The sequence below is a fragment of the Erpetoichthys calabaricus genome, chromosome 6 (genome assembly GCF_900747795.2).
Source record: "Erpetoichthys calabaricus chromosome 6, fErpCal1.3, whole genome shotgun sequence".
NCBI classification, from domain to species: domain Eukaryota; kingdom Metazoa; phylum Chordata; class Cladistia; order Polypteriformes; family Polypteridae; genus Erpetoichthys; species Erpetoichthys calabaricus.
The window spans coordinates 120,844,901-120,870,335 of record NC_041399.2 but is presented as its reverse complement, the minus strand read 5'-3'; the positions used below and the strand labels follow the sequence as shown (position 1 = coordinate 120,870,335).

The 25,435-nt window shown below is 37.0% G+C and overlaps 1 protein-coding gene across 6 annotated transcripts in view; it reads right to left on the bottom strand.

The window, feature by feature from the left end:
* Positions 1-25,435, bottom strand: part of asic1c (acid-sensing (proton-gated) ion channel 1c) — a 1,328,607-nt gene that overhangs the window by 47,190 nt on the left and 1,255,982 nt on the right. For all 6 annotated transcript variants that reach the window (XM_051928824.1, XM_051928821.1, XM_028803265.2 and 3 more), the window contains exons 8-9: positions 16,895-16,974; positions 14,732-14,803 (exon numbers count right to left, since the gene is read on the bottom strand). In XM_051928824.1, coding sequence (XP_051784784.1) covers positions 14,732-14,803; positions 16,895-16,974 — 152 coding nt within the window. The remainder of the gene's footprint in view (positions 1-14,731; positions 14,804-16,894; positions 16,975-25,435) is intronic.

The following is a 25,435-nucleotide window of genomic DNA, read 5'->3' as shown; positions in this document are numbered from 1 at the left end:
AAAGAAGGAGAAGCAAGCAACCAATTTAACAAACTGAAAGAAGCCCGTGCAGGCTTTTTAAGAAGGCGGAGCACCGCACGAGAGGCATATTACGCGACAGAGCCGGCAAGAAGGGAAAGGAGGAATGTGAAGGTAGTCTGTCCATGTTTCTTAGGGGTTTTCCCAGGGGCGTCTGTATTCTCTGGGGGTGCGATCAGCTTTGCAGCTCACAGTGTGTCTGTCTAGAGCGCTCCTGTGTGTGTGCGCACACGCCTCTCTCGCGCGTGTTCCTGTGTGTGTGTGTGTGTGTGTGTGTGTACAGCCCTCTGTCTCTTGCGCTGCCTCTCTGTGTGTGTGTGTGTGTGTGCTTGTGCGCGTGCTCTCTCTCACTCGCTGCACAGGAAATGCACAGGGAGAGAATGAACATCAACAAACCGAAAGGGAACCTGGCTTGTTCGTAAACCGAGTGTTTGGTCGTGAACCGAGGCAAAAGTTTGGCGAACTTTTTGGTCGTAAACCGAGTTGTACGTATACCGAGACGTTCGTAAACCGAGGTTCCACTGTATATGTATATATGTAGATATGTGTATATGTAGATATGTATATAAGTATATATGTTTATGTATATATATGTTTACATAACCTCTTTAACACACTACTTCTCCGCTGTGAAGCGCGGGTATTTTGCTAGTTATATATATAAAAGACAGCAACACTCATAACAATGACAACACAATTACATTGACAATCATGTTACGTTATTTTTAAAATGTTTCCTTTTCTTTTTCATAACCTCTTTAACACACTACTTCTCCGCTGCGAAGCGCGGGTATTTTGCTATTTATCTATATATATAAAGGAGAGTTGGGATCCGAGAGACTGTGTTTGTGTGTTTGTGGAGGGATGGAGAGTTAAGGCGGGTGTTGGAGTCACGTGATCATCTCCCCTCCCATTCACCTCATTTCATTCACTTCATTTCGCTCCGAGCTGAGCTCCGCAGCTGGCGCGGTCTTGCTGTTCTTGATTTGCTTTTCACATGGCCAAGTATACGTTGCATGCTCAAGAGTAAGCTCAGCGCACAACTTGGTCATATTACAACCGGAGGGGCGAACTGACAACATGGTATACAAAGAGATCCTTAACAAATAATTATTGGTATAATTTCCCTCAGTTTATTATTTAAAATTTTAAAGCAGTACTTCGCCGCTGCGAAGCGCGGGTATTTTGCTATATATATATATATTTATATATATATATATATATATATATATATGTGTGAATGTATGTATGTATATATGTATGTCTATGTTTATATCTATATATATATATATATATATATATATATATATATATATGTAGATATGTAAATTTGTATATGTATATATATATATATATATATATATGTATATGTGGATGTGTATATGTATATATATGTATATGTAGATATGTATATATGCTTATGCATATATATGGTTACATAACCTCTTTAACACACTACTTCTCCGCTGCAAAGCGTGGGTATTTTGCTATATGTATATATATATATGTGTCTGTATGTGTATATATATATATTTATATATATATATATGTGTGTATGTATGTATGTGTGTATATGTATGTGTATATATATGTTGATATATGTATATATATGTGGATGTCTATATGTATATATATATATATATATATATATATATATATATGTATATATGTAGATATGTGTATATGTAGATATGTATATAAGTATATATGTTTATGTATATATATGTTTACATAACCTCTTTAACACACTACTTCTCCGCTGCGAAGCGCGGGTATTTTGCTAGCGTACTATAATCTACTATGCATTGTGCATATTGGGTAAGAAGCATCTTCCAGTAAAATAAGTTAACCACTACTGCTTCTATGGTCTTCCAAACTGTATTAATCTCTCGGGAGGATTTTTTGAAAATGGTCAGTTTAGATCTTCTTTGGGTAGTGTTTTCAGTTTAGACATAAACCTAACACAAGAGTTGTTTAGGTAGGAATATTGGATCCTAGAAGCTTATCTCTTTGAACTTGGAGAGGATATACATTGGCTTAAATAGAGAGAAAGACACAATCTGAGGAAGGCAGGCTGTATTGTTGGCATGGAGCTGGACAGTTTAACATCTGTGGCAGAGCGAAGGGCGCTCAACAGGCTCCTATCAATTATGGAGAATCCACTGCATCCACTAAATAGTATCATCTCCAGACAGAAGAGCAGCTTCAGCGACAGACTGCTGTCACTGTCCTGCTCCACTGACAGATTGAGGAGATCGTTCCTCCCCCAAACTATGCGACTCTTCAATTCCACCCGGGGGTGTAAACGTTAACATTTAACATTATACAAAGTTATTGTCTGTTTTTCACCTGCATTATTATCATTCTTTAATTTAATATCATTTATTGTATCATTATGCTGCTGCTGGAGAATGTGAATTTCCCATTGGGATTAATAAAGTATCTATCTATCTATCTATCTATCTATCTATCTATCTATCTATCTATCTATCTATCTATCTATCTATCTATCTATCTATCTATCTATCTATCTATCTATCTATCTATCTATCTATCTATCTATCTATCTATCTATCTATCTATCTATCACATGGAAGCAGTGGAAATGCAGAAGATAAGAAAAGGATAGTCTTTAATGGACATTGAGGACTAAGCAGCTCTGTTGGGGATTGGTATATAACTCGACATCAATCAATTACAGATTATTTGAATGTTGGGAACAGCAATTATGGATGAAGCTTTTGGATCTTACAGAACATGACCTGTTTCCTGGTCAGTGTATACTGGTCCTAACCCAGGGGTTTACTTTCTTAATGTTCGTTTTTGACTTGTTTTGGCTTGTTAATGATCGTCCCGTTTGAATGGATTCGTCTTCCATCAAAAAAAAAAAAAAAAAAAAAACGTATAAGAGAAATTAATGGAACTTTATCTGCTTTGGATGTAAAGTGATTATTGTGTAATTAGTTTTACAATTTATGTATATCACCTTTTAGAATATTAGAACAATCTAGAGGAGAACAGGCTGTTCACCCCAACAAAGCTCACCAGTCCTATCCACTCTTTTAAAATAACATTGTCTACTTTTGAAAGTCCCTAAAGTCCTACTGTCTACCACAGTACTTAGTAGCTTATTCCATATGTCTATGGTCCTCTTTGTAAAGAAAAACTTTGTAATGTTTGTGCGAAATTTACCCTTAACAAGTTACCAACTGTTTCTCCGTGTTCTTGATGAACTCGTTTTAAAATAACAGTCTCGATCCACTATACCAATTCCCTTCATAATTTGAAACTCTTCAATTATGTCTCTTGTGAGAGATGGTCAGCAGTTTATCCCGGTCAACACCCCCAGGCCACTAGATGGAGTCCTCCCTGCAACATGGGGGTGCCCCAAATTCCCGCAGGGCATCATGGACAATGGAGTTCGGCTTCACAGCCTGCTGGATACCGTGGGGGGCGCCAGGGGAGGCTGCAGGGAGGCACAGGGATTTATATTTTCCTTATAGAAGTACTTTTCTTCCGTCCCCGTGACTAGGGAGTACTTCCGGGCTGAAGAAAAAGAAGAGTTTTATACTGACCCAGAAGTGCTATGGAATCACATGGACTGAAGGACAGAAGCACTTCCGGGTTGAGCACTATAAAAAGGACTGTGGGAAACCCAGCAGACTGAGCCGGAGTTGGGAGGGAGTGTGACAGAGCTGCTGGGAGGAGAGGAGAATTGATTATTGTTGATTTATTGTTATTGTATTGATTATTGAGTATTGTGGAGGTGGAGGTGTTTTATGCACAGTATTGCAGAAATTAAATTCATTTCTAATACTTTTACCTGGTGTCTAGACGTGTTGTCTGCGGGTTTGGAGGAGCGACAGCAACCCCTAGTGTCACACTCTACTTAATCTTCTTTTGCTTAAACTGAAAAAGACTATTTTTTTAAATCTTTCCCTCATAATTCATCCCCTGTAGTCATGGAATCAGCCTAGTTTGTCTTCTCTGGACTTTTTCTTGCACCCCATGTCCTTTTATAGCCTGGAGACAAGAACTGTAGATGACACCTCACAACTGCATTATAAAAGCTTGACCATAACTCCTTGGACATGTACTCTACACATTGTGCTATATAACATAACATTCTGTTAGCCTTCTTAATGGCTTCTGAACACTGTCATCTGATAGCGTTGAGTCCCTAATGGCTCAATCACCTCTACACCCTCAATTCTTTCCTGATTATTACAAAATTCTAAATCTAGACAGGCTGACCCTGCATTGGTGCTTTAACATATTGTGTTAAAAAAACAATGACTGATTACTTTTAAAAACTACTGCTATTGTCAACTAGTATTTGCAATGGTATCCCAGTTAATATTCAGGTAAAGTCCCAGTTAATATTTATGTAAAATACTTCATTACTATAATACCCCTGCTGCAAACTTGTCTTTTTAATATTACTAAAAAGACGTGCATTGAAATTGCTGTCTGCATTGAGAAGTCTATGACACACTCCTAAAATAAGGCCTTTCTCCCTAATGCTTTCCAGATGAAGCCAGATGTCCTCACTAAACTGCTTGTTTTGCGTAACGTTTTGATTTCAGGTTTACATTGTATCAGTGGTGTTGGGTTTAAATATACCTTTACCAAGGAAATTATTTTTAGGAACACCTGAACACCATGCAGTATCAAATCAGCCAATCATGGGGTAACATCATGATAGATAGATAGATAGATAGATAGATAGATAGATAGATAGATAGATAGATAGATAGATAGATAGATAGATAGATAGATAGATAGATAGATAGATAGATAGATAGATAGATAGATTTGTCCCCGGGGGAAATTTGGCTTTTATAGAAGCTTTTTAAATAAATAAATACATAAATAGGTAGATAAGTAAATAATTAAATAAATAAATATACACACACACACTTTGGTCTAAACACACACCAGACTGACTATAAAGCAAAACAGTACAAAAAAAAGTTCTGTTTTTGCATGTCACAGTCACAGTTTAGGCCTTTTTATTTTTTTTGCTGTTGGTTTAAATGAGCCCCAGCTGCGTTTCTTAACACACTTCTGCTGAATAACTGACCAGCTAAAAGTGCTCAGTGTTATGAGTGTTAGGTAGAGGATTGTTCATACTAGCACTCAATTTTGTTTTAATTATCTCCTTTGTTAACACCTTCAGGGGATCTAGAGTGCATCCTATAACTGAGCTTGCCCTTTAATTAGCTTGTTGATTCGGTGAGCCTCTCTTGAAGTGATGTTATCAGCCCAGCACACCACAGCATAGAAAATCACACTGGCCAACATAGAGTTATAGATGTGAAGGATGTCACTTCCCACTTTAAAGGAACTTAGCCTCCTAAGGAAGAAGAGTCTTCTCTGCTCTTTCTTATATAGTTCCTCTGTGTTCCTACACCAGTCTAACCGGTCATTAAAGTACTTGTAGGAGTGGACCAGCTCTACATCCACTCTTTGAATAGTGACAGGACATAGCGGCTTGTTGGTGCAGAGAAAGTCAATAACCAGATCCTTGGTTTTGTTGATGTTAATAAGATGCAGATAATTCTCTTTACAATAAGAAACAAAAATTTCCAGCTGACTCCTATGTCTCATTCCCTTTATCAATACACCCCATAAGTGCAGAATCATTCACAGAATTTCTGTAAGTGACATGACCTGCTGTTATATTTGTAGTCTAAGGTGTACAGGGCAAAGAGAAAATGAGACAGGGTGATTCCTTGTGGTGTTCCAGCATTGGTCACATCCATATCAGAAACACGGTTCTTGAAGCTCACAAACTGCGGCGTGCCCGACAGGCAGTCCATTATCCAGGACACAACGGACTCCACACGTGTACATCTCTGGGCTTACCCCTTAATATGGATGGATGGATGGTATTGAAGGCACTGTAGAAATCAAAAAAACATAATCCTCACAGTGCTGCCAGCTTTGTCCAGGTGAGAATACGCCTTGTGGAACAGACAGATAATCCTCCACACCAATCTTTGTCTGATAGTCAAACTGCAGTAGGTCCAGGTGGTCTACCACAAGAGGACTCATATAATTCAGAACCAGTCCCTCAAAGCTCTTTATGATGTGAGACGTTAGTGCCACTGGTCTGCAGTCATTAGGAACTGAAGTTGATTGATATTTTACACCGTTTGAATAGGTGCAATGGTATTGCATTGTCCAGAAAATGTCTGGTGTTACTGTTACAAAACAAATTAACTGTAAAAGTACAGGAAGTGTTTTATTTTCTCTCTGCATAACAGAATCTGAATTATGAGGTTGTGAAAACTGTTGTGACCTTATAAGCTGGTTGCAGATGCATATCAAAAAAAGTTTAAAAATCATAAAAAAACCAAACAGGACAATCATACTTTTGTGGAGTTTGTTCAAGAAAAGGACAAACATTTTGATAGATGATGAAATTGTTTGATACTTTGTGAAACATGCCAAGTTTAGTTCTGTTTGAGGATTTCAAAAATTGTCCTCCTGATTGGTTACATATTTAAATAAGAAAAAGGCTTTGAATGTCTAGAAAGCAGCTGTGTTAGCTGATAAATTTGTTTTTTCCCATAAAATGTATTTACTCCACTAATGCACTCTGGTGAGGGGGAAACAACTCAAAATAAAGGTTTCAGCAGAGGCTTGATTGGGTCCTCTCAACAAAATATAATGTAGGATAAAGCAATAAAGTCATGTAATGTAGATGCAGAGAAAAAGCGTATTTGTTTTTACGTCATAAAGCCAAGTCATACAATTTCCAGTTGTGTAATGTTGAAAATATCAAGGCTCAAAAAGCTTAGCTCTTGTACAGTCTGAAAAATACAGTATACCTGATCGGTTAATATTTAATAATGGTTAAGAATATTTTATTATGAATGGCTCTGTAGCAACACCTGATAACCCTGATGATCAAAGACCTGTTATTTTTAAAGGATACGGATGTTGCTCAATCCTTTTTGTTACATCCTGTGGCTGTTCCTATAAAGAAAATGACCACCTGAGGCATTAAGGCTTGAGTAATTTTTCAGTATTTGGTCTGCAGAAAGGTATGCAGTCACATCAGAAGTCCACTTTTATGTCTAAATTGATTTATCATGTTTTACAGCAGTTAGAAGTAAAGCATAAAATTTGAAATGCTTATCACCCAGAATCTCAGAGTTTTACAAAGATTCCATGAATCCCTGAAGTCTATGCTGTGTACTTTTCATTTTAAATTTGAGACAGACTAGGTGTAGGGTATTCCTTTTGTATTTGCTGTAAAAGCAGTTGCTCAAGACTCTCTTTGTCCCTTCAGAGCTTACAGTATATTGAGCCATACAATACAGGTCCAGTTGCTTAAAGAAAAATGGAAATCTGAAACTTCATCATATACTTAAAATGTGTGTGATTTTCATTATAAACTAACTTATGCTTGTAAAATAGCTAAACAAACTTTGGGGTCAACTCAAAGAAAAATTAAGAGAGTTTTCATCTGGGAAATTAAATGGTTGTCCTGTTACCTGTCCCTGGATCTGCTTTGCAAGCTGATTTTACTGGTTCTTAATCAGTAGAAAAGTGAGTAATGTTATCTTCTCTCCTGACCTTAAATCAAAATACATCCTGCTAAACTGCAACAGTTAGTACCAACAAATGCAAAGGTGATGCTTTGAGACTTTTTGTACATTATGTGATGCTACATGTTACACAGTGTCGGTATGTAAGAGCCTTTAGCAGGATTCTTTTTCTGTAATAAGCAAACTCACTACTTTCATCACAGTTTCTGAGGACTTTAGCCATGTTTCACTTTCCTCCACCATCAACAATTTTTACCAGATTGTGGACAACAAGAGAAAACAGGACCCTGGACTTGTTATATACCAGCGTTAAAGAGACATATAACTCTGTTGCTTTGACACCTTTAGGCCAATCAGACCATAATTTGGTACAGCTCATACTTGCATATAAAGCCATTGTCCAGAGGTTGCCTGCTGCAACAAGGACTGTGCAGAAATGGACAACAGTGGTTGAGGAGGCTCTGAAGAATGCCACTGAAAATAGTAACTGGGATATACTTTGTGAGTCACACGGTCAGGACATAGACAGACTCAGTCACTGTATCAAACTACACCAAGTTTTCCGTGGATAACACTGTCCCCACTAAGACAGTGCGTTGTTTTCCCAACAATAAGCCATGGATCACAAAAGATTTGAAAGCTCTACTGAACATGAAGAAGAGATCAGTAATGGAGATAAAGATGAAATCAAGTAGGTGCAGCCAAAACTGAAGAAGAAGCTCCTCCACTCCCTGGACTTTGTATCTTTGCTGATCAAGTTAGGAGAGAGTTGGAGAAAACTTTGCATAAACAAGGCTTCAGGGCTGAATGGAATCAGTGCTGCAGACATGACAGCCAACTCTTTGGGGTCCTTCAGAACCTGTTATCCTTGAATACAGAAGGTTCTTCGGCTGTGGAAAACATCATGTGGGGTCCCAATGCCAAAGAAAGGACATTCCCATGATCTCAAGGACTTCAGACCAGTTGCTCTTACTTCATACATGATGAAGAATTTTAGAGGCTGGTTCTAAAACAGCTACAACCCCTGGTTTCAGAACACATAGATCCACTGCAATTTTCCTGTCAGACATCTATGTACATGCTCTACAGAGCCTATGTCCACTTGGACAAAGCAAATGCCACAGTCATGATAATGTTCCTTGACTTTTCTAGTGCTTTTAACACCATTCTGCCTCAGCAACTGTGGAAAAAGCACAAGGCTTTAAATTTTGATGCTACTACAATCTCCTGGATCATGGACTACCTGACCAAGTGCTGACAGCAGTCTGTGAGGCTGAGGGACTGTGTGTCAGAAAAGCACCTCAGGAAACTGTACTGTCTACCTTCTTGTTCACCCTCTGCACAACAGATTTCCAGCACAATACTAACGCTTACCATCTACAGAAATTTTCAGATAACTCCTCCATCATAGGCTGCATTAATAATGGAGACGAATCAGAGCACAGGAAAGTTATGGAGGACTTTGTCTTGGTGGAGGAACAATAACTTGCAACTCAACGTCAGCAAAACAAAAGAGTTGGTGGTGGACTTCAGGTGTGCCAAGGAGCCTCTGAGACCAGTCACCATGCAGGTGAGGACGTGAAAGAGTTGCAGAGCTACAAGTACCTGGGGCTCTATATAAACAACAGACAGGACTGGTCTGACAGCACAATGGTGCTGTACAAGAACAGCCAGAGCAGAATGTACTTGCTAAGGAGACTCAGGTCTTTTGATGTGTGCAGCAAGCTGCTGGAAATGTTCTATCAGTCCACAGTAGCCAGTGTGTTGCTCCACACTGCAGTCTCCTGGGGAAGCAACCTGAGCGCAAAAGAAGCAGAAAGCCTGAATCTTATCAGGAAAGTCTACTCCATCAGTGGGCAAACTCTGGACACACTGTAAGCTGTTGTAGAAAAGAGGATGGTGGAAAAATTGGATGCCATCATGAAAAATTCCCTCCATCTCCTCCAGGAGGCTCTGTTTTGGAGCATTTTCAGCCATAGGCTCCATCCCCTCCAGTAGGTGCTCTCTTGGATCACTTTTAGCCACAGGCTCATTCCACAATTGTGCACTAAGAAGCGCATCTCGGGGTCTATTCTGCCCACGGCAATCAGGTAATTCAATGATTCCTCCTGGGGCACTCATTAAGTTCATTTTGAAATTTCTGAATAATTATATTTATGTTTATTTACTTATTGATTGACTGTATTATTTGTCATATCAATATGTTTCTCATTTTTTATGGTTCATTTTCTGTATGCATTTGAATTTCTCCATGGGATTAATAAACTTTATGTAATCTAATTTATTCTAATATATTCTATTGTGCAAGGAAACTACACAAAACTTCTCAAAACATTACAGAATTTTTTGCTGTATATGCTGAGCCACTTTTCTACAGAATATAGTAGAGAGAGAGAATGTTTGAAGATAGTGTGTTTTAGTGAGGATAAGTAATTAGTAACTTTTACTGTTTCTTGTCAATAGACATGTATTCAAGTCCATAATATGATGATGCAATTCTGCTTTAGCCCTAGATGCTAATACACAGTTACGATTCATTGCACTTTTAAGTCTAATTTAAATGATTTTTAATTATCTTTATAGCACTACTGAATACCACTTCCAGTGCTGTCTCCTGCAGTAAAGTGTCTTGCAGAAACCTCTGCATATTCCAGAAACCCTGCCCTTCTGGGGGCAGCATGGTGGCACAGTGGTAGCGCTGCTGCCTCGCAAGTAAGGAGACCTGGGTTCACTTCCCGGGTCCTCCCTGCGTGGAGTTTTATATATGATTGTATGCATTGTACTTAAAGGTAGACTATTTAGGTTTTACTTCATGTTTTATTTTTTAGTAAACAATGTATTTACTGCGGGCGGCACAGTGGCGCAGTGGGTAGCGCTGCTGCCTCGCAGTTGGGAGACCTGGGGACCCGGGTTCGCTTCCCGGGTCCTCCCTGCATGGAGTTTGCATGTTCTCCCCGTGTCTGCGTGGGTTTCCTCCGGGAGCTCCGGTTTCCTCCCACAGTCCAAAGACGTGCAGGTTAGGTGGATTGGCGTTTCTGAATTGGCCCTAGTGTGTGCTTGTTGTGTGGGTGTGTTTGTGTGTGTCCTGCGGTGGGTTGGCACCCTGCCCAGGATTGTTTCCTGCCTTGTGCCCTGTGTTGGCTGGGATTGGCTCCAGCAGACCCCCGTGACCCTGTGTTCGGATTCAGCGGGTTGGAAAATGGATGGATGGATGGATGTATTTACTGTGCCATTTCTGTGGCTCAGTAAGTGGATGCATCTCAGCATATCACAGTGTAATGGACCAGTTTGTTGGCCAAGAATTGAATATGTGCTGTAGAACTTCCAGCCTTTAATCTAGTGTGCAGTGAGTCCAGCAACTTTATGATTCTGCTGTATGTTGAAATACATTCTCATGGACTAAGAGAAATCAGCTTCATTATGCCAATTAAACTATCTAAAAATTGAAGTTTTTTGCAGACAACCTTTACTCAGATTTACAAAAAGTCATGGAACTAAGCTGATATTTAAACTAGCAAGGTATTTAAAGTATTCTATAAATGATAAATATCATACTTAAAAATGCTAAAGTAAATTTCTGATAATTTATTCTTGTGAATGAAGCAGTGACCAATGAACAGGAAAGCAGGCTACATCATTTTTAAAAAGATATTCCCCTTTGGTATGTAATACATACATTATGTGAAGTTCATTTAGAATATACTGTACAGTATATCATTTTCTAGTAATGCATGGTGTTCATATTCCACAGTACTTCTTTGCATGAGAAGCTGGCTCTTGCAAAATGTTTGGTTTCACCATTTGAGTAAGGCTATGCCAAAAATGTTCACATTGAGAATTATAATGACAAGTGAATATGGCACCCATTGTTTGTGGTGCCGGTGAAACTTGAGAATTGGTTACATCGAGTGCTTCTGGCAATGCCTGTGTCGTTTCAGCAAAAAATTCCTTTCATATTACGGTGATGACAAACATGCTATATTCCTCTAAGCACATCATTCAACAGAACAAAAAATAGCAAAATATAAGTAGTTCTAATTATCTCCCAATAGTTTCTGCCTGACATTATTTTTCTTTTTCTGCACTCATCTATATAAGAGTGTGCAGCACAAAAATAGAAATTTTATTGCAGCTTTTTCATTGGAGTTTTAATTTGCTGTTCAGAGGTAACCTATTAATATGTGGCTTGAGATTTTAAAATTTGCTTCTATATACTGGTTCTATGCAGATTGTACTTGCCTAATGTCAACATGATTAAAACGCCTTTTGTTTAATGTATAACTGTAAGCTTTTCTTTTTGTTGAAGTGTTTGCTGTCTCAAATTATACTGTATTATTATACAGTAACTACAGGCTACATTTGTCAGCTGAGATTTAGAAGTGATTTTTATCACTTCTTTACCATGCAGTTATGTATTAAAAATAAAATCTAATTAAAAAACACAGCAGCCTTATTGAATTAAATTTTAATTTTTATTGTTTTCTTTTATGGTCTGCTTCTGTAATTATAAATCTCATTCCAGTGGAAGGGAGTATAACATGGTTTGCCTTTGATGATGGGACCCTTTTTAGCAGAAGTGTGTAATATTAATTGGAATCAATAAAAGCTACAGTGTGCTTTGTTTAGATTTTCTTAGAATTTTTTTTGTAATTGTGTGTACATTATATATATATAACGTTAACATTATTCAAAGTTATTGTCTGTTTTTACCTGCATTTTTATTACTCTTTAATTTAATATTGTTTTTGTATCAGTATGCTGCTGCTGGAGTATATTAATTTCCCCTTGGGATTAATAAAGTGTCTATCTATCTATCTATCTATCTATCTATCTATCTATCTATCTATCTATCTATGAAACACCATTTGCATATCTCTCTCTATATAGATAGATAGATAGATAGATAGATAGATAGATAGATAGATAGATAGATAGATAGATAGATAGATAGATAGATAGATAGATAGAAAATGGCATATGTCTATGTTTTTACTTAGAAATAATGAATTTCAGTGTTGTGCTTGTATGTTGTGATCTATTTAGTTATTAAATTATAATGTCATGTTTACTTTAAATTAATTTTTACAAGTTTGTTTAATTCCACTGAAGGAGTAAGAAAGAAAACATTATTAATAGACTGCTTTTCAATCACTTTAGGATGTTTTTGTAGATGACTTCAGGGGCAGGGCTAACAGGGTATAACTATGCATGCTAGAAAGTGGCTGCTTAAAGAGGGATTTTGAGAATCTGTGAGAAAAAAAAGCTTGTACATTACAAGCTTACAATATTTTATTTTGCATTCTATGCTAATATTAGGAATATCGAGTTATTCAGATAAAATCTAACTTTTAAGTGAATAGGATGTGTAAACACAACTGTAGAGATCATAAAGGAAGGGTGGCACTGTTTTTAATTCTGTGTTTTTAAACAGGAGTTTAACAGGTAAGTGATTTTTTACATAGATGGCTTTAGTCAGTGTAGATATTTGTATATTAATGAATAGTCAAGAGGGCTGATGGCAGATATGTAAATGTAGATACTAATACAAAGTGCCCTGTACAAATCTGGGGATTGTACACATTTTAAACTCTGATAAAATAACCAGGATTTGTGTGTTCTTGTAAAGAGATAGAAATAAGTGCTTGAGACCTTCTTGGTAACATGTTATTATAATAAACTATGTGGTAATAATCAAAGTGTTCTCACTGATAAGTAACAAGACCATTGACAAATTATCAGTCCTCTGGTTTCGGCTGATGCATTTTATAGGCTGTTTAGCACTATTTTTCCAAAAGGATTACCTTGTCTATGGGTATTGTATAAAAAGGATGACCTGGAAACTTTTCTATGACACCATTGTCAGGCAAGCCACCTGCAATAGCCTCCCTATGTTCAATGGGAATTGAAACTGGCCTATAAAGGTCAAGACTGCAACTCTGTAACTATTAAAGGTTGACTGCCTGATACAATGGTTGCTGTATGGACTTGGATGAATACATACAATGAGGGGTTATTGGTTGTTTCCTGTCTAACCCAAGTCCTGCAGGGAAGCTGAGAGACATCTTTGTTCAGTCCTCTCAACAGTGAAAAACTGTCTGATGCTGAAGTCACAGAAGTGTGCAGCCTATCACTGCTGAAGTTCCCAGGGTGAGTGTTGCAGGGTGTATATGCAAAACAAGGTCAATAAGTTAAGGTACAGTTTAGGGGCATTTCTTCTTCTTCACCAAGATAAAAAAAAATAACCTAGGAGGCTAGTGTTGTGGCTTTCATGATAATACGATAGTTTTCATGATAAAACAATGGCAGGTAATTCTCTAAATCTTTTTTTTTCTTTTACAAGGTTTAAGTTAAAATGTTTAAATTGAGCCTATTTCTGCTGCTTTGGGTGTAATGTAGCAACTAATCTCGAGCACCCCACATCACTGAATGGTTTGGTCAGACATGATTGGTCAATTTAAAGTCTCATAATATCCTAACCTACAAGTATAAGTTTATAGAAAACTCGGAGTACTCAGATGAATTCAACATGGAGAATATTCAAACACTACACTGATTGTTACTAGACAGGAATCCTATGCAGGTTATTAGAGCTAATGAAAATCAGAAATTATCATTGTGCCACTATACTGCTCTCGGTGGCAGAAGACTATTATTTTGCCTGAAAGTAAATGTATCACCAGATTTAGATTATTTACTACTATTTAAATACCTGATTTTTTTGGAAAAAATATTTATCAGCTTTTAAATTTTTAAGGTGAGCTAAAGTAGTGTTTGGAAAAAAAAAAGTTTGGTTTAGTTAGATGTGCAGCCATTAAGTGTTAAATATTAATAGTTCAAAGTGTTGTCAACTGTAGTTGCAATGATTTAAATTTTAATTTGTATACATTGTATTAAAATGTACAGTTTGCTTATTTTATTCCAATACATATATTATTTTAGATGGTGAATAATTTAAATAACAATCTTTTAAAAACTTCGAATTAAAATACTTGACACATATATTGTGTACTTTGGTGTTTATTTATGCTATAAGGGTTTATTAGCATGCTATAAAATTTTTCTTTGCCAAGAAGAATCTTTAGTTGTTTCAGCCATCATAAATTTCACTCTTTAATATATAATGACTTAACCTTAAATAAGGCAAAAATATTTACCAGATTGTCACTTTGACTTCTCTTTGGTCTTTTCTTGCGCTTCACATAACCAAAAACCTTATCTTTAAATACCTGGAAAGAAAAAAAATATTTTTTAGAACTGATTATTATATAAAGTATAGTCTAGACATTTAGGGTCATATTTCACAGAATCTAAGACCATTTAAAAATTACCATTGGGTAATCTATTTTAGGAGTTTGTTTGTTCTCCCTGTGTCTGCGTGGGTTTCCTCCAGGTGCTCCAGTTTTCTCCCACAGTCCAAAGACATGCAGGTTAGGTGCACTGGCGATTCTAAATTGTCCCCAGTGTGTGCTTGGTTTATGGGTGTGTGTGTGTGCTCTGTGGTGGGCTGGCGCCCTGCCCAAGATTTGTTCCTGACTTGTGCCCTGTGTTGGCTGGGATTGGCTCCAGCAGAACCCTGTGACCCTGTGTTAGGATATAGCGGGTTGGAAAATGACTGACTGACTGACTAACTAATCTATTTTAAATATTTCATACCCTATTACCCTATTATAAGAGTCAAAACATAGAATATACTACTATTAAAAAGTTCCATGGAAAATACACATCCCAGCAATGGCTGTGTTTGCTTAGACTAAGAAAATCTGCTGAATTGTAGAGATACAAGGTCACTGAATGAACATGTGAACAGTCTACCTTAAATAATCAAGTGCCTTCTTTCAGTAGTTTATTTTTGTATGTTTTTGTGTACATAGAATGAATGGATTACTCTCATAATTTTCACATTCTAATGTTAAAAAATGAATTGTTGCCATCTTTGGTATTTAGCTAACATATGAGACTGCTTCAAGAAAACACAGACAACAATAGGGAGCACATGCTAATTCAATATAGACAGTATATGAAGTAGAATTTTAATTTAAGACAATTAACTTGTGAAGCAGCAGCACTAACCACTGTGCGACCATTCAAGCTTTCTCTGTGTAGTAATGGATCCAATGTGGAATATTTCCCAAAGTGTACATTTTGAGAGTATTTGCAAGTAGCTGAAATAAAATACTTACATTTTACAGAAGAGCCTGGGTAGTACAAAAATCCAATCACAATAAAATAGAAGTAAGCACAGAAAAGCAGTGTTGCTGCCTCACAGCTCCAAAACAATGGTTTTAAATTGGTTGCTGCAGTTTTTCTTGCACAAACTAAAGACTTGTAGATTAGATCTATTGGTGACACTACATTAACCCGTTAAGAGTGAGTGGCTATATATAAAAATGTGCTCTATGATAGAATGGCACTTCATCCAGAGTTGCTGGTTAATACTATCATGATAAAGTCCAGCCCTACATGAGCAATCAATAATAACACATGCCAGTGTCAGTTAATCACACCCAAAAGAACACTTCTAGCATTATAATTAACAATGTCACAAGGTACATATCATCAGTGACTGGTTCTAAGAATATGACTGCAAACTTTAATTGCTTCTGTGCCCTACACAGCCTCAATGTCTTAGCCCCATTAAGCATCTTTAGGAAGACGTGGAAAGGGATATATGGAGCAACATAATAATTCCCACATGGCACAACATTTCTGAACAATATATTCTGCATCTTGTAGAATCCATGTATATTTTGTTTTGAAGGCTTAAGAAGGTGTAACACACTACTACATACATACTCCTAGTAAGTTTGTAACTTAGTATAGATTAAAACGTGCACTGTAGGTGAATTTGAAGAAGCATAAACTGCTTCAGAATGTTAATGCGTTCTAATAATCTATATTATTATTGTAGTATGCAATTGAATGTTACAAAAAAAATCTTTAGATTGTATGGACAGAAATTAAGTTTGCTTCAGTCTTTCTAGTCTATTTAATTGTTTTTACATTTTCAAAACTATACAGCTAACAGAGGTGAAATAAATGTTTGCAGCATACCTATGGACAGAAAGTCACAGGAATTTAAGACAAGATCTTAGTGTTATACAACTACCTTATTTCATATACAAAAAAGATCTTTATGTGAAGGTAAGAGAATGAAAACATATACATCAGAAGTATATTTAAGGCAAGAATAGATCTGAGTTAGTTAATTAATTTATTTATCTGTGTTACTGTACAGATCATCTTCCATAAGGACATAAAATCATATAGACAACACAGCCAGATATGCATCATGGTACATAATATGTATAAATTCTTACCTCATATAAATAATCAAATATTTCCAAAATTGTTAAAATGCTTGCACCAATGAAAAGACCCATCTGGCCACCAATATCACCTAAAAAGATGTAGATTAGACATATTTCAGTTATAAAGGTTAGGTTATAAGCAGTGCATGGGTAAAACATTTGGATCTATATTTAGTTTATATCTCATTCCAAGAATGGTCCACTCTAGCTAGCCGTGCATGTTCTGGAAAGGAGTTAATGATCAGATAGTCCTTTCTTTCTGCCTGATAAATGTGTAGCATTAAAAATATATCTGACACTGCCATATACAGATCACTTTCATACATTTGAAATCTACAACACCCAAGTTAAATTCCATTACAGTATGTCTTCCAATTACAAGCTGCATCTTTCAGGAAAGAAAAAAATGGGCCTCAATTGCAATTGGCCCACATTTGTTAAGGAATGCATTGACTGTAATCTAAATCCTGGGGTGAGTTAGTTTCAATGTTTTGGTATTGTTTGAGGATTCATCCTATATAAAACTAAGGGGTCATCTTTAAAGTAATACCTTTTCACAGGCAGCTTAATTAGGAGTAGGTATATTATAATATACATTTTAAATCTTCATCCATTAATAAAATATTGTAGTTTAATTTATTGCTGAAATTTTAAGAAGGCCCATAAGAATGGCATTACAGAGTAGTCTCTGGTGAGAATAGTAAGCTCTATATAATGTTTTAATGAAGTCCAATAAAAATGATCAAAAATAAATAGAATAAATATTGCTTGTTGACAGATCTGACTTTAATTAAGCTAGTGTGGTGCAAATGAAAGACATCTGATCTGATGGGTAAAGCTAGACTAGTGACTAGCCATAAAACAGTATTTTGCACCAAATTCAGTAGAATTTATGGTTATTTTACCGATAACCAATTACTGTAATGAAGGAATATAAAATAAAGAGACTTATCAGCAAAGTATTATGAGTTTTTCAAACAGTACATTGTCTCTGAGCAAGTGCAGAAATAGAAATAACTGGTAGCTATCCTGATTACTCAACAAACCTGTTGTTTGGTGCTAACAAAGGCCAATAGAATTCAAAAATAACTTGTTATGATGAATCAAATTATAACCTAGTATGGAAAACCCTTTGCAGAAGGTGACTATAAAAAAGACCTCCCAGAGAAGGAAAAAGAATTTAATGATATTAGTCTTGCAAAGACAGTTACCTGGCAAATCAAAGATATGTCATGCAACAAAAAGGAGCTATCAGGCCAAAAGTTAAATCACATGTAATTAAAGTACTGATGCCACTGACACTGCTTAGTTTTTGTTTTTTTGTTTTTGTTTGTGTGAGTGGCTGATGAAAATTCTTGTATTTCAGAAAAGTTCCATGAATAAAGGAGCTTCATGGGTACAGCGACATGAAACCTCAGTTTGTTCAGCTTCACATACATACATTAGTAAACATTTTCTCTAATGACACTTAAAAAAAAAGTCAAATGAGAGTCACATCTGTGATGTCTATTGAAACTCAACAACTATATTAAAACCAGAGCTAATAATTAATTTCAAGGAATATCATCAGTGTTCTCAGTAGTTGAGTAATCACTAGTAAGTTAAATCTGGGAAATTTTCCAGGCATATTAAAATGATATAATATTACTGTTTATGTAGGTTTTAAGATTAGAGTGCAATATACTTAAAACTCACCTATTGATGTAGCCCCACAAATGCAAATGCAGTTTGGCATTTACAAATGCATACATCTGATAATTATTGCTTATCTTTCAAAAGCAGCCTGTGACTTGTGACTCCAGGCCCAATCAAAATGTTTGGAAACCCCTACTTCTAGACAGATTTCTGAAAAGCATTAATGAACTGGCCAAAATGTTTACTAAATGCAGAAGGATCCCAGGGCCCTGTGTATATTCTAAATTCTTCTATTTCTAATCATTTTTGTAGTGTTTCTTTTTGCACTTTATTAAATATTTGAAGAGCTAAACAAAATTAGGTAATTTATAAAAAAAATGTATTTGATAGATACATACTATTTACTACAGTATAATAATCTGTAAAGGTATTGTTTAGTTCTACTATTTTAAAAAGAACATTCCCTCATTCCCCCCATTATTTATCCATTTCCTTTTTGCTGAACTGCAAGATATTTACCCTTATGCTATTAGTGTCCATTTCAATTGCTTTTTATTTTTTCAGTATTTCTGTTTGATTTAGTTTTAATCCAAACGTTGATGACGTTTTTAATCCTGACATTTAATACAAGAAAATAAGCTCTGGGTATTTGGGTACATATGCGTGCTGAACTGTGAATAGTTTTAGATATTCTTCAGAAGTGAAGTTAGAGAGACAATCATGAGAATGACTACATGAGGAAAGGAGAAAATAGTTCTCAGACAAAGCTTTCATTTCATTACTCAGTTTACATCCACATCCTCAAATACCGTCACAGAGTCTGGATATTGACCAAAGAACTGATAACAACAGACAAGGTGAAGTAACTACACATAACTGCAGGCACTGATTCTTTATAACGTTGAGTAGAATAACAAAATGGGAAGGACTCAGTGTAGCTGCTGCTGCTTGTCCAGAGGAAGTGAAGGCAGCTGCAGTGGATTACACATCTGGAGAGGATGCCTCCTAGGTGACACTCACAGGTAATGTATGTATGGTCCAAGAGGAGAAGGCCTAAGTGTAGATCCAGGACAAATTGCAAGGATTATAATTCTTAGATGACTTGAAAACAATTGGGAATTCTGCTGAAGTACCTGGAGCATGTTACTATGGATAAAGTGGCCTGCATTGTCAAGCTGCAGAATAAGACTGTTATGTTCTACTTATACTTATTATTTCAATTTTGCACTTTTTATATGAAGAATATATGAGTTCTTCTCTTTTGCTGCTCCTTAAGATGTTTCAGAGTAGTGTTGGTGAAAATTATGAAGAATCATTTGGTTACCTTAAAATTCACTGTCTTTAATAAGTTAGATATTTTTCAAATCAAAGTTATTCACAATAATGGTATATATTAGTTTTCCCAAGCAATTGTGTTCTAAAGTGAAGCATAGTTTATACATTTTAAAAAATCACTAGCCTTCTCTTGTATTTTATCATGGAGACTAAAAGTATTAGAGTTCCAAGGTGATGAAACGCCTTAAAACTTACTGAATATGCCAACTTTGAAGGTCCTGATTTAAGAAAATGTGCCTTCTATGTTTCTGAGGCATCCTTACAAGAGCAAAAGTAAACTGGAAACAATACATTTTATAACAGAGTTTTGGCAAAATTTTCTCAGGGTAACAATACATTCTCTTCTTGCAGCAGTCATTGTGAGTGGAGTTATGACAACCCGTGGAATGTTGTGCACATGCAAGATAAAAATAAAATTAGAAAATGAAAAAGGCAAAGTGTGTGATAAAGCAGATTGAAGAACCACAAACCAATTATCTTACTTTTTAATGGATGATGATGAGTTGCATTTGCTAAGGGTATGGTAATAAAAGGACGGAGGACAAAGTTTTTATTGAAAACTGACTGAAACTTACTAATACCAATTAATCCATAAATACACATGGAGAACATGCAGACTCATGTAAAACCTGGTGCTGTTAGGTAGAAATAACAGCTCTGCACTACCACTCTGCCTATGTGAAAGCATCTGTACTAAACTTACTACATTTCAACCTTGTTACACCTAAGGTTGCTAAAGTGGCCTAAGTTTGTGTGTGTGTATGTGTTTATGTTTGTTCACCATGTAATGATATAGGCAATTGTCATAAAATGAGTGCCAGTCGGTGGGGTTTTGGTATACAGCAAATATAGCCATAGGACGGAAATAAAGAAAGATGTGTTAACCAAACCAGAGTAATTTTGTGTAGTTTAATAACTGTTACATGGTACCAGGAACAGGGTTTCTTGGTGTATAAGCATGGATGGTGTTAAACCTCGCCATGCTCTTCAACTGGATGGAAATGCTGGTGAAAACTGTCGGATCTTAAACTAAAAGCACAAATGTGTAATTTCGAAACATTTAAAATACTCAGTGATACTGACCGTATTGTTTTTAGCATAACTGACAAGAAAGTAAAAGAATGATTTCTTCATGATAGTGAGCTTACTTTGGAAACTGCAATCAAGATATCTCATGCTAATTAGCTCTCAGCATTGCATTCTAAAACATTTGCATCTGGTCCTTTTAGTGCAGTTAGCCAAGGACTGCCTCAGTTGATGTTGTATGGTGAAGTGAGGTGCAAGGACGTTCAGAGAGGGCAAACACGGATGCATTTGTATGTAATCACTGATGCACCACTCATACTCCACAGCAATGCCTTGCATTTTGGGAAAAGATGTGGCAATTGCAAGGGTAGAAATCATTTTGCTAGAATGTGTTTTTTAACTGCTCAACAAGAAAAATCAAAACCAGTGAGTGCAATTGATGTGGATGAAGATGAATAATTTTTTGTAGGAATGGTTCATAATAAGAGTATCTCAGCAAAGGAAGTTTAAACAATCTATAAGGATATATGAAGGGTACCTGTCAAAGTCAAAGGAACTGTTATAACATTTAAACTGAATATTGGAGCCAAAGCAAATCTTCTAAGTGTTGGTAATATAAAGAGTCTTAATGACAAACCAAAAATGACACATAAGTCAGTGGCTCTAACAGCCAATAATGAACAGGACATTCAGACTTACGGCACTTGTAAGTTGAATGTGCTGATAAAAAACAAAATGTATGTACTGCTGTTTGTGACTGTACCTGAAGGACATAATTGTCCTTCAATTATTGTTGAGTGATAAAGTATGCAAAGAGCTAAGCTTAGTATAGTGAAGTACAGTATGACAATTGGACTTGGCTGGATAATATACCTACAAAGTATTCAGATGTGTTTCAGGGATTTGGCCTTGGCATTCACATATTCTATTAAAATGAAAGATAATGCACATCCAGTAATTCATGCACTTAGAAGGGTTCCAGTAGTTTTACGAGATGCCCTAAAGTAGGAGCTTAATGGTCTCTTTAGGTGTAATAAAGAAAGCTGAAGAGCCTAAAGATTGAGTGAATTCAATGGTCTGTGTGAAAAAGAAAAATGGTGATATTTGTGTGTGTATGGATTCAAGGGTCCTCAACAACAATATTAAAAGTGAACAGTATCACATACCCATACGGGAAGTTATAATTTGTGAAGAGGAAAAAAATCTTCTTCAACAGGGATGCTTCTCATGGGTTTTGGCAAATTAGATTGAATAACTCAAGTGCCAACATTTACTGCCCCTTTTGGGCGGTACTTTTTTCTGCATCTTTCATTTGGCATCAGCTCTGCTCCAGAGACATTACATAAGGCAATGAAGAAGACTGTAGAAGTCCTTGAGGTGATAGGTGTTTAAGTTGATATTATTGTTTGGTGTTCATCAGAGCAGGAACGTAATCTCAGAATGGGGAATGTGCTTTAAACAACAAATAACAGTATGGTCTCAAACTAAATACAGACAAATGTAAGTTCAGAGTGAAAGAAATTACTTTTCTTGAAAATAAATTATCGGCTATTGGAGTTCAGCCAGACACAGACAAAGCTCAGGCTATATTATAAATGGATAGGCTCACTGATAAAAAGGGAATACAGCATGCTCTAGGCATGCTCAGTTATCTAGGAAAATTTGTACCAAACATGTCTGTAAAGGCTACACATTTAAGAGGTCTATTTCAGCAGAAGGCAGAATTCCAATGGAATCATGAACATGAAACAGAATGGGAATGATTGTCAAAAATTCTAGCTGAGGAAGCATTATTAACATTTTTCTATACTGAAAGACCAACAAAAATTCTACTGATGCTACACAAAATGGCTTAGGTGTCGTGCTCCTTCAGCACTATGGATCAATTTGGTATCCAATGGCATACGCCTCTCATTCAATGACACCAACTGATTGCCAGTATGCCCAAATAGAGCAGGAGAGCCTGGGTTTAGCTTTTGGGTGCGAGAAATTTCATAATTATAACTCTAGACTGTTAGGTGTAATTTTGGAGACTGATCATTAACCATTGCTCGCCATTATGAAAGAAAATTTACATGATATGTCCCCACATATAAAGAGGTTCATGATGAGGCTGCTGTTGTCATCAGTCAGTCATTATCCAACTTGCTATATCCTAACACGGGTCACGTTGTTGTAAAGGATAATACATTCATTGGCTGCACATTAAGGCTTAAACAAAGACAAACTGCCCCGTATGATCAGACAGCTTGTAATGATTGTATCCACTACACTTCACTAAGTTTACAGTGAAAATTGTACTGATGATTGCAGGTCAACCCCAAACTGCCTTCAGCCCCTTCCCACAGAGCAGAAAGTTGACTTATAACAATAAAAGCGATATATACAAAACCACACAGAGAAAAGATGCAAAAAAAAACCAAAAGTAATTAATACATTTTCTACAATCCCCAAAAACTCCCCCACTTCCAATATATAAAATAAACACAAGGCATAAAATTATATTTCCAAGAATATAATATATTTCCCCACCGTTCATTCGATTTAGACTTTTTCTGATTCTCCTATTTCCTCATAGTTCAGTTCCTTAGACATGCCAATCTCAGAATAAAAAGATTTACGGCTCACACTGCTTCCGATCCCTTTCATGGTAACCTCAGCATATCCGGAATCTTCGAGGTGGCCACCCCAGACTGAACTCAGATGGGTCATGTCTTTTTCCTCCACCATAAAAACTCGGGCTGTCTTTTCTTCCTTCTCTTCCTGCCTTTTTGCGCCCCTATTTAAATAGCGCATCCGTTTCCATGGCACTCCTGGTAATCGCAATGACAGCCCCGTACCTCCCAAAAGGTCCTCTCTATCCAACCCACCCATCTTCTCTACCATATTCCCAAATGGCAACAGGATTTTACATAGAGAGAAAAAAATATATACAAATTTATGTGGCAATGCTACATAATTCCCCACCCTCAGCATCTCTCAGAGGGGGTCCAAAGTAGGGCTGGAGGTTGACCACAGTTACTGTCTCTATTTTCTTTTCTAGTCCTCTACCCTTTTGTATGTGGTAACTGTTGGGCCCAAGTTGTTTTATGATCAAAGCTGGTCCTGTCCACTTAGTCGCAAGCTTAGAAGAATACTTTTTACTGGCATCAGAGAGATGGTGAGCCCTAACCCAGACCAGATCACCTACCGAGTAGTGCACTTTACTACGACAGGCATTGTAATACCTGGCATGTCTGGCTGTTGCCCTCACCAATCTCATCTGAACGTCCCTCCTAAATTGATCCAGGGTGGTAAGTGTATTATATTGAGGAGTGTCGGGTAAGTGAGCTGTTGTTATTAAACGATCAAGCGGGACCTTTACCTGTCGTCCTAAGGCTACCAAGACAGACGTAGCACCAGTAGCCTCATGGATTGCCGTATTAATGGCAAATCACGGTTCCGGGATCCATTTGTCCCATTCTTGATGGCGGTCTCCTACATAGGATGCCAACATGGTCTTTAATGTCTGATTTACTCTCTCTGTCAAATTAGTTTGAGGATGATAGGCCGTAGTCAGTTTCTGCTTTACACCCCACGCCATACACAGTTTCTCCATTAACTCACTGGTGAACTGGGGACCTCTATCAGACACAATATATTTTGGCACTGACCAGCGGGTAAATATTTCATTTTTCAGGGTGGTGCAGATCTTCTGAGCTTTGGCATCTGTTAGAGCAAACAGCTCCACCCACTTTGAAAAAATAATCTATGACGACCATCAAGACGGTCTTCCTGGTGGAAGTAGAAGGTAAAGGTCCCATCAGGTCAACTCCCAACAACTCTCTAGGTTTGGACACCACAGTTGACTGTAACTCTCCAGGTGGTTTACCAGGTGGAGTTTTCATCATCTGACATGTCTGACATCTTTTCACATGGTCCCATATGTCCTTCCACACAGAAGGTCACAATGCCACTTCCAACACCTTTAACAAGGTTTTCAATCTACCCAGGTGTCCGCCAAAAGGGATGTTATGATAGTATTGGAGAAACACAGGGACATACTCTTGAGGGACCACAAGTTGTAGTTTATTCCCCCCAAATCTCGCCAGCACAGCTTGATATAATATACCTTGTAATTCCTCAAAATTAATGCAACCCAACCCTTGTTTGTTAGAGTCCTTCCTATATTGTTGGCACATCTGTTGTGCTTTAGCCAAGTCTGATAAGCTCAGGGGCACATGCGTCCAATGACTTTGGGCCATGGCAAGACATATCATACCCGTTGACTCTGGAATCTGTGACAACGCATCGGGAACCACGTTGCCACATTCTTTCCTATAAAACACCTTGAAGGTGAAACCCTGGAGACGCAGAACCCATCTTGTCAACCAGGAGGACGTTTTGGGCTGATTGAATATCCAGGTCAGGGCATTGTGATCGGTATAGACATCAAACTCAACTCCCTCCAAAAAATGATGCTATTTCTCCACCTGCCATACAACTGCCAAACACTCTTTCTCAGAGGTAGAATAATTTACTTCAGCCCCACGCAGTCTTCATGACGCAAAAGTG